Source organism: Echiichthys vipera (genome assembly GCF_963691815.1).
Source record: "Echiichthys vipera genome assembly, chromosome: 2".
Taxonomy (NCBI): Eukaryota; Metazoa; Chordata; class Actinopteri; order Perciformes; family Trachinidae; genus Echiichthys; species Echiichthys vipera.
In genome coordinates, this window is record NC_139827.1 from 31143756 (window position 1) to 31154633 (window position 10878).

At 42.9% G+C, this 10878-nt stretch overlaps 1 protein-coding gene across 3 annotated transcripts in view; it reads left to right on the forward strand.

Moving 5' to 3' along the window:
• Positions 1–8255, forward strand: part of sh3pxd2aa (SH3 and PX domains 2Aa) — a 134470-nt gene extending 126215 nt beyond the window's left edge. For 2 of the 3 annotated variants that reach the window (XM_083934816.1, XM_083934818.1), the window contains 5 exons: positions 1388–1791; positions 1890–1904; positions 3899–3948; positions 4426–4545; positions 4962–8255. In XM_083934816.1, the coding sequence (XP_083790942.1) occupies positions 1388–1791; positions 1890–1904; positions 3899–3948; positions 4426–4545; positions 4962–6983 (2611 nt within the window). In that variant the 3' untranslated portion in view covers positions 6984–8255. The remainder of the gene's footprint in view (positions 1–1387; positions 1792–1889; positions 1905–3898; positions 3949–4425; positions 4546–4961) is intronic. The other variant, XM_083934817.1, reaches the window with a different exon arrangement.
• The last annotated feature ends 2623 nt before the right edge of the window (positions 8256–10878 follow it).

Sequence of the window (10878 nt, forward strand, 5' to 3'; positions counted from 1 at the left end):
AGGGCTCAGATGGCTCTGCCAACGATTCAGATGCTGAATTGTCAAAATAAAGTAAACTTGTGCCGACTGTGCGGGACACACCGCAAAAAAATAGGGCGCCTGAGGCTCTCTGTCAGCCCAACTTCATCTGATAGCAGACTGTCGGCTTGGTGTGTCACGGCCTTATAAGCTGCTCAGCTCATCAATACATAGCAGCTCAATGAAAGAAATGGAATCTTTCCAAAGTTTTCTTATTGTTAATCCAATTTCAAAGTGAACGAGTCCTCAGAGAGCAGTGACATCGTTGGTAATCATTGCTTAGGGCTGTGATGGAGGCAGCAGTTTTCTGCAGCTCTCATTTGCATAATGATATTGAGACTCCCATATGGTGCTCTCCACAAGTCTATTGTGCGTCCTGCATGGGATTTCTATTATGTATGTAAGTGTGCGTCTCTGCCTGTTTGCACATATGTGTGTTATTTACCCAGCCAGTTTGTATTTCCTGCCAGTTGTTTATTTCCTTGTATCCCTGGGGGGGCAAAAGAGAGTGGCGCTCCACTGCACAGCTGATTACTATCACATGCTGTCTCGTGGCATGTGACATACCCACACACACACATACACAGAGAGGACCCACTTGGAGGGGTTTTGCTTATCCAAATTGAGAGTAAAGGTAGAGGGTGTCCTCTGCTGTACAGATTGTAAAGCCCCTTGAGGAAAATTTGTCATATACGGCTATATAAATAAAATTTACTTGACTTGACACTCCTCTGTGCTCATTGAAATGCACCACAAATTGTATTTGAGTACATTTGTCCAACAGAAAATAATTATTCCAGATCAATATTAGAGTCATGCTGCTCCAAGTAGGTGGTTTTGGGGGCTTTTTCTGTTGTGGGGACTCCTTGTGGTGGCAGTTGGGGTCATACAAAAGGGAAGCAAAAATGATCCCCGCTCTTCCGAGCAGAAAAGAGCCAAACTGGAAGCACATGACTAATGAAAACATTACTTATTGTTTTACAAAGCACTCAGTTATCTTAACAATGCTGAAATGTGGGGAAGCAGTGTCTCTTTACATATATTATTGAGTCTGTTTACTTGCCTTTTGCTACTTCTGACAATTCTGTTTTTCAATACACAGGATCTTATCTTCTTATCTTATGCCAGTAAATGGGGAAATAGTGTTTGTTGCTCCAACTAATAGTGCACAATCTTAAAGGGGTCCTTCCAGCTGGGGGACTTACGAAAGAGTCAAGGTCAAAATTACACAACAGGCTATGATATGCAGATATTTTGTGGAGCTACAAAAACTCTGGATCATACATTTCCAGTAATGCCTGGTGAAAAAAAGAAGAAATTCAACAAGATGCACAAATGAACATTCTGTCTTTATGCATTCTACCAACAGATACTTAGGGAAAGAGGGGTGGGCCCCTGCCTCCTACTTGAAGAAGGTGAAGGAGGACTTCTCCCCCCGCAAGAAGACCCTGACAGGCCCTGTGGAGATCATCGGCAACATCATGGAGATCAGCAACCTGTTGCAAAAGAAGTCAGTCAGCGAGAAGGACATCCAGACAGACGGAGAGGGAAGCACCACGCCGGAGCGCCACATCTCCAAGAGCGAGATCAGCCTCCCCATGCCATACAACTCTGAAATTAACGCTGAGACGGGCAGGAGGCTGAGCGCGGGCCGTGACACCAACAGTCCATGTCTGGGTATTGCAGCAAGCTCTGCCCTGAACGAAAATAAAGGGAGGGGAGAGCCAGGGTCCCCAGCTGTCGCGAGAGTGGCACCGCACAGAGTGGAAATTGGTAAGTATTTGTTAGGAGACAATTGAGCTGAAGAGAGGAGGATTTTTACACTTCTGTTTGTATGAGACATTAAGATATGTCATTTTCCTTTTGTGTAGGCTTTGATGCTATAGGTAAGCTACATGGGTGATGGTGTATCTAATGGTGATGGTGGTGTAATCTAATGGCATATACTTTGTCGCACTAATCTGTGAGGCTATTTAACAGGGATGTTGGTGTTTGGTATGTGGATTTTCCATTTAATTCACATACTAAGAATCTATGACCAATTTTTGTTTACTTGCTTTTGTTGCTTATGGCATTCTTTTTGTGCCTCATTTCTGAGCATGTGTTTTTCACAAATCTATTCTGTACTAAATATGTTTTTGCCGGCACCCGATGCCTCAGTGGTTAGAGCAGGCACCCCTTATATAGAGGCTTTAAGTCCTCGCCTCAGCCTCAGTGACTCCGACCTGAGGCCCTTTGCTGCATGTGACCCCCTCTCTCTCTATCCCATTTCCTGTCAACAATCTTCCTGTCTTAAAGGTTGAATATGGAGGATGAGCAGAACACCGCCATCTAGTGTCTCAAGATCGTGGTTTGCAACAACAAAAAATAATTCCAGCATTTGGGTTGCCAGGTTCGTTGTCCAGTAACCTACAGGAGACCAGAGTCTTTTTTGAGCCTGTTTGAACCCATCCCCTCCTGCAATTCACACCATAAAAACAAGTATTGCGGAGAAGTTTGACTGACAGTTACCGTTAGCTGTTACAGCTAAGTAAACATGAAAGCAAGCTTACCGATCAAGGGGAAACGTAGCCATTTGGGCGTGCGTGTTAATGCCGTTGAACTCCTTTATCTCAGTCCATGGATTGAATGCTTGGCCTATATTGACTCTGGTTTTTGCCCGTCTCTGGTCACTCAGCTGCTGGGACAAATAACGTCAGGTTTCACAAAATGGCAGGCAAGAACCCAATAGCACGGCACAGAAAACAGTTCAGGTTCAGAAACGGAGTTTAATGCAAAGCAGGGTTCAAACCAGGTAGTCAGTCAGTGGCAAACAAATCCAGTGGGAACAGGCAAAGGGGAAAGTCAAAAAACCAAAAGGACAAGTCGAAACACAGACAGGCAGGATCAGGTTCAAAATAATGGAACACTGGGGAACTAGGTGAACACACTAGACAATCAGGCAGAGAACTGAGGGGAATTGACTAGTATACAGTGTATACTCTGAAGGGGCTGATTAGCAGATGAGGAGCAGGTGAGTGTGGGGGTGGGGCAGGCTAGGTGAATGCAATCAGCAGGTAGTACAGAGCAGGGGAAGTGGCAAAATCTGAAATGACATGAGAGGTTGTGACAGCCCCCTTCCCTGAGGCTCCAAAGCAGCTGCAGGATTGGCAAACTCCATTTCACCCAGTGCCTGCCTACAGTAGCTGCACCCAACAACAGAAAACCCTGGCAACCCACAATGCTGACCGCTATTGGCTGGTAAAATGTAAACAGAACGAAACAGAAAGTCACTGTTAAACCTGTCAAAATGTTTTTAAAATATTAATTCAGACTAAATATATTTTATTATGGAAAAGCAATACTTTCATTCTGTAGCCCTCGAAACGTGGGGTGTGTATATATATGTTTTTTTTGTTTTTTTTTAATATAGTTTTTAATTAATATTCTACATATTCAACCTTTAATGTACTAAGGCCAAAAAAAGCTTCGTTTTCAAGAGTCACAGTTGTAGTCAAGTTCCATTTAAAGAAAAAAATACAGCACATTAATTTCTGTTTGGGGTGGGCTGGAGGTCATTCATCGAGATAAGTGCTATGGAAGAATTTTAGGTAACTTGTGTAACCTCGGGGCTCTGAGGAGCATGACCCAGATATCTCACCGGAGCACCCTTCTTGCTGCCTGAGTGAAGCAAGAAGAGGTGTTTTTTGAATGGCGCTGCGTCATCATATGTAAAGGTAGAGGACCCTGATGCAGACATAATGACTGCCACTTAAGGCTGGCATAAGTATTTCTGTAAATGTGCGCACAGCAATGAGTCACAAATATAACAGCGTGGTTCCTGATGTAGGTTAAGTTGCACTGAAAATACATTTTAATGAGATGTTTCTTTGTTTATCAGGGTCTCCAAATCTCAGACAAAAGCCTCCCCCACGAAGAGAACCCAACTTGGTAAGACACTTCACAAGCTACTGCTTCCTAACAATACCCAAGAGAGCTTTCTTTGCGCTTGTATGTTCAACAGAAACATGTAAGCATCACAGAACTACCCTTGATCATAGGGAAGAGTGTTCTAGCACATTTACAAACACGAGTTATAGCTGAAAAAGATTAAAAGCCGTATCAATACAGAAAATAAGAATAAAAAACATAAATAGAAAGATTATTAATCAGCTCCCATGTTACTGGGAGAGTCGGCATAAACAGTAAAGCACAGTTATAAGACACTCATAATTTCAGCATGTCTTTGATCATCTGAATCTGCCAACACTAAATTATATACAGAATTATCTCAGAAGGGTTGAGGGTGTCTCTTTTATTATGTCTGTAGTCATACTCTTATGTTCTTTAAACATAGTCAAATACAACATAATGATGGGTACATACTATGATCAGCTACTTAAGACTTTCGCCCCTTTTGCTCTACAGGGATTCCAGTTACCCAAGCCGCCAGAGCCCCCTGCTGTGGAAGCAGAGTATTACACTATAGCAGATTTCCAATCCTCGATCTCTGATGGCATCAGTTTCCGTGGAGGACAAAAGGCTGATGTAAGAGGCCAGAACTACATTGTTACTGCTAAGATTAGACAGTCGGTGCTCATTGAATATGTATGTCATGTGAATCCTCCCCGGATAGACAGGACAGCTGAGGCAATAGAGATGCGACCTTGAGATTTGTGTTTGAATGTGATGATGCAGACAGCCTTTGCTCAGCTGAGACTCAGGTAGAGAGATGAAGATAACAACATAGATCCTTTCATGTTTTTTTCCCATTATTTTGAGCTGACAATTCTAGACAGTGTGTTCACTTTTGTCATTAATGTCTTTGCAAGAAGACTGTAATAACAACATGCCTTTGTTCATTTAACCCCTAACCCTTACCCATTTCAGTGCGTAGCAAGTTTGACAAAAACTCAAGCAAGACTTATTTACATAGGTTTTATCTTTCATGTCTTGTTGTGTAGGTGATAGAGAAGAACCCTGGAGGCTGGTGGTATGTGCAGATTGGAGAGAAGGAAGGCTGGGCCCCCTGTTCCTACATCGACAAGCGTAAGAAGCCCAACCTCAGCCGTCGGAGCAGCACCCTGACCCGACCAAAAGTCCCACCCCCAGCTCCGCCTGTGAAAAAACAAGAGTCAGAAGAAGCTCCGCCTCCTGGGAACTCTGCCTCTAAAGTCTCTGAGCCACCAAGCCGGCCTGTGTATGAGGAACCTGAATATGATATTCCTGCAATTGGATGTGAAGGTGAATCAGACACAGATTCCCTGAAGGATGAGCGCGCCCTGGATGTTAAGATCAGCAGCGTGGTTGGCGACAAGTACCGCAGCTCCCCTCCTTCTTGCAAGGCCTCTCCTCCTGTGTGCAAGGCATCCCCTGTGTTCGCTCATCGAAGAGCTTCCTTCAGGTCCGTAGAGGAGGTTGCAAAAGAGGAATGTATCTATGAGAATGACGGCTTCAGGCCAGGCAGTGGCGTTGAAAGAACTTCGGTCAAAGGTTCCAGTGAGCCCAATTCCCCAAGGAGCTACCATTCCTCCACAGTCCCACGTAAGCCCTCTGGGTCCTCACCTTTAGCTGGTAGAACCATGAAGACCATGACGCCAGAGATGAACCGCAGAAGCCAGACCCTGGGCAGACACATAGATATTAGCCTGAGGTCACAGGACAACAGCCCCCATTCTTCATCAGATGAACTGAGCAGAGGCCCCAAGAAAGGCTCTTTGCTCAGCCGGGATGTAGAGCAGAGAATAGGTCAGAGCCCCTCCACCAGGCCCAAGCCTTCTGTCAGACCTAAACCACTCCTGACCAAATCAGAACCGCAGAGTCCTGAGAGGATGGACATCAGTTCTTTGAGGCGGCAACTGAGGCCTACGAGTCAGTATCGGCCTCATGGCCTCAAACCTACTCGTGGGGATGACTCTGAAACAGCCTCTGTCATCTCGTCAGAGGACTCGATGTGTTCACGCAGTACCTCAGATCTCTCTTCTGTTTACTCCAAAGGGAGCCGTGGTGACTCAGACGTGGAAGGCCCCAATCTCTACCGCTCCCTGGATGCCTATAAAAAGGTCCAGGACTCTGAGGTCAGCTTTCCAGCCAAGGTGGAGGTTGAGGTCCTGGAGAAGCAGGAGAGCGGTTGGTGGTACATCCGTTGGGGTTCCGAGGAGGGCTGGGCTCCCTCATACTACCTGGAACCTGTCAGACAAGTAAGGGATGCAGGTGGGTTAGACCTAGATGGACACAGGAGTGGTGGGAGTAAGTCCAACAGCCTGGAGAAAAACGAGCAGCATGTTTTGGCCCTCAATAACATCAATATTCAGGGTCTGAGCCAGCAGCATCAAGGCTTGAGGAGGAACACTCCGCCAATTCCTTCCAAGCCTCCTGGTGGCTTCTCAAAGCCGTCCGGGGTAGTTAATGGAGGTGTTCGGATGAGGAATGGGGTAAGACAGGTGGCAGTGAGGCCTCAGTCTGTATTTGTGACCACAACACAGCCAGCCAAGGATGGACACTACATGACAGGGTCTCTAAGGCGAAATGACTCTCTTGGCAGAAGTGATCACTATGGCTCTGGTTCTGCCACTCTTGGTGTCCGCCGGAACGCCTCCTTCAGCACTGTGCGGCCACATGTTGTTGTTGAGAGTCAGACAAGGCCCTCAGAGCGATCCAGCCTTGGGTCCTCAGGGAGTGCATTCAGCACAAGCAATGTTCAGGATCCCCTTAGCAGAGCGAACCAACGCAACGGCATCCCTGTGTCAACAGTTCGACCCAAGCCCATAGAGAAGAACCAGCTGATCCACAATAATTTTGGCAGGGATGTGTACGTGTCCATCGCTGACTATCGTGGCGATGAGGAAACGATGGGTTTCACAGAGGGCACCTGTCTGGAGGTGTTGGAAAGAAACCCCAATGGATGGTGGTACTGCCAGGTGCAGGACAGTCTGCTTCCCCGCAAAGGCTGGGTCCCCTCCAACTACCTAGAGCGAAAAAAATAAAAAACCAACCCTGTGTCCTTCCTCTACCCCCCCCCCCCCCCCCCACACACACACACACACACCTCCCCCTTTTGATGTCCCCAAGGACGTCTGTGGCATCACTCCATAAGAATGTTACCTGCGATCTCCCGTAAGCAATATGTCCTTGAAAATGTACATTTAAGACTGTGTGTAAAAAAAAGATGTTTTAATCTGATAAGGAAGGACACTTTTAGTGCTGGTTTACTAAAAATGTATACAAAGAGGAGTGTAAAGGTTTTAAATACTTTGGCTGGGGATGAGAGACAGACATGTGGGATTGGTTATCGATGAGTGGGGGAATTTGAAGAGGACAGTGTCTTTGAGATAGAAAATGGTATGAATGGGAGTGATAACCTCTTAAAGAGGTTTGCATCATGTAATCCAGAAGTTGAGCAGGGTTATGCTTATTCCTGCCCATCACTGACTCTGATGGCCAATAAGTGCCTTTTGTATTTGATCATCTGAATGGAGGTCTTAAATGGTGGATGGCAAAACATTAAATCAACCAAATCTTTTAAGAGTGCCATAGGCCTATGAACACCACCAAGAGTATTTCCATAACCATAGAGTGCAAACAAAGTGCAAAACAGAGTGCTCTGATTGGTCCAACACATATTAAAGTAAAACAAAGATTTAAGTGACTCACTGTCACTGAAGAATTTATTCATTTTAAGCCACAAGTCATAAAACAACCTAAAACATTGTAAGCTTGTTATCAGTGCTTGTTTTTTGTTTCGTTTCATTGTTCATGTTATTATGTCTCGTGTTGATGCAAGTCTTCCTTAGAGAATTATTTCTGCTTTCTTGTGACATCTGTTTTCCACCAAAAGCCTTGAATCGCAAAAGTTAAAGCTCCCGCCTCGTGTCATGTACAATCTGACAATGACAAAATAAAGAGTAGGTGCTCAGGCTTCCTGAATTAGCCTAGTTTTGTCATAGATCCTCAAGCCCCAGTAAAATATGTTTAATATTCATGCCTTTAATACCAGATGCAACTACCTGGGATAAAAAATGTATTAAAAGAAACAACCTGTGAAACTTGAAAAAAACAGTTGGATGTTTTAGTTCTATGGAAAATCAAAGGAACAACTTGTAAGTTGTTCTCCAGAACAAAACCACCTCATATATGGGTATTTTATAATCTCAAAAAAATGAAAACAATTAGTTTACAAAGGTTTAGGTTTACTTTAGTGTTTTCAGTTCCAGGAACATTTGATTTTGTATTTATTTATCTTGTTTGGTAAACATATGATACTGCTGTTGCAGAGATGTATTGAATAAGTACTGGAATGTGGTGAAATAATTGAATCCCAGGGACCTATTTGCATAGCATTTATCCCAAAATGTGATCAAACCAAAGAGAAAAGTCATTTCATTGGCTATTTTTTAATATTTATTTATGGTAAAAAAAAAAAAAGAAGCCTAAAATGAGTTTCCTTAACTGAAAAACAAATCAGTACCTGGAAATCAGTAATGTTAGATATTTCTGTGCTGTAGGACTTTTGACATTAATTGAAGACAACATAGTGCATCAATATGCTTCAAAGCTTAGGTATTTGTTAAGATCATATAAATATCACTGATTAATCATCTAATTATATCAAGTTAGACTAAATTGTCCCCATATACAGAATTGAAATATGAGAATTTGAAATTCTGCGCTCAAATCTGACTTTCAAAGTTCAAATGGCTGATGTTCGGGACTGCTGAAATACATTTTCTAATGAGCGTTGTGAGCTCTCTGTACGAGGCTGAACACCAACTTTTTATTATGTTTCTGCTGGACAGTATCACAGTACTAAACAAAGTACAGTATCTGCTAGATCGCAGTTATCTAATCTAGCGAAAACCATATTTGTTTTTTTTGTTTGTCAATGTGTTACTCTGTGATCACACCGTGACAATAATGAGGAACGAAGTGGTTCTGTTTTGTGAATTAGTGCATTTTAAACCCGTTTTTATGGTGCATTAATTTAAAGATGCAGTAAATACTCAGCATTTTATTTATTGAATATGTTTTTATAATTATTGAATTCCTCTCTATTCTTTTTCCCCCCATCACTTCAAATGAGAGGTCCAACTCTTTAAAGAGTTCTCTCCATGACAGTGATGGTGGCAAAGTTTGGCTAGAATTGGAGAAAGAGAGACCTCTTGTGGGAGGTCAAAGGTACTACAACATGATTTTTATCCCACCTCAGTGCAATAAGAAATGCACTGCTGGTCAGTGAGTCTCACCAAGAACTGTACAGATTTTTTTTTTTTAATCTCAGTGCAGCTAAAATGTTTTTTGTAGCACGTTTGTATTGGGCAATAATTTATTTTTTGAAAACTTAGAAAAATTACCTTTTTTCTTTATGCTGTGTGTTGCAACTTTAGCAAAGCATGGGCACTTCCTTCATCTTTATTGTGCTTTACATAATGCCGGATTTTATGTGTATTTATTATGAATAGTTATGTCCTATCACGGCTTGACAATCACCTTATCCCCCTACTCAAAATATTACTGTAAAGCATTAGAGAGATTATTATTGATACACAAATTGGACCTTAATATGCCTAATATTTAGTTGAATATGAGGTGTTTGCATTCATATACTGTATGAAAATTTTAAATTTAACCATACCTAAAAATGATTTAGGATTAGGAATTAGGATGTCTATATTTGCTGTCCCTCCCCATCAAGACGAAGGCATTATGTAAATGTGTTAAATCACTTTGTATCATTCACTTGCGCACATATTATTATTGCATATTGCTTCTTTTGATTGAGCTGGATTTACTTGGCTGAAATAGCAAGGGAACGGTTCTGTATCGAGCATACATTTAGCTGTGTAACGTCTTTCTTTATTTTTGCTTTTACCTTCATTTTTTTTCTTTTTTTTTCCTTTTATATCCTTTTTGTCAAATTCTGAAATGTACCCGAGAGGAAATGTGCAATAGATAAGAAACACATCACGCTTCAACAAGAGGACAAATATCACAGGTATAGAAAAACGTGAACAATGCCACTACATCTGTTGGGAGTAGATATTTTCCAGTCAAACTGCCAGTCATGAGCTTTTACCATCATTTCAAGTGTATCGTTTCAAGTCGACCATAAGGCCCTAAAAGCATTGGAAAACTCATTGGACCAAAGCAGCTGTACTGTGCGTGACACCTCATTATCTCCTGGCGTGATGGACTTTGATAATAACTAGCACGAGATGCTCCTCCCGCTCTGGATCGGTGGTGGACAGTGATTTGTGAGTGGCATGGCAGAAACCCGCTCACCCATCCTGTATTCACATTACAGCCATCTGGGGTCTTCTTCGCTGATGGAGAATCACGGTTCCGTCATTGGGGGCCTCAGTGGCCCTGCTCTGAGCTGTCACGTTCGTGCCTGAATGGAATTTTGATAGTTTCTTGTTTTTTTGTCTTGTTGTTGTTGTTGTTTACTTCTTTTTTTGTTTTGTTTCCTGAAGTGTGTCCTCTCTACACCTACGCAGATGCCTCTCTTGACATTTACCCTGCCGTCTTCAAACCGAGTCACACTTTTTTTCTCGCCAATCACTGCGGCAAAGGTGACATTTGGAACCGTCGACAGGAGACTGCTGGCGGTAAACAAGAAAACGGGGGCATGAGTGCTCCACTAGGCCATTTCACTTCGATCCATCAACTTCCAGGATGTACGCCAAAAATAGACAACCTTTATGTTTTTCTTAGTTTAGCCCCAGGCAGGCCTGATCCACGTGCTACAGGTGAATACATCGTTGTGCTAAAGACTTCCTGCGTGTACAGGCCAATACAAAGAGTTCTCTCAATTCTTAAGGGGGCTTGTGTGCATGAATCCATTGGTTGGAATCATTTGTAGGTAAACTCCACCTTAAAGGAATA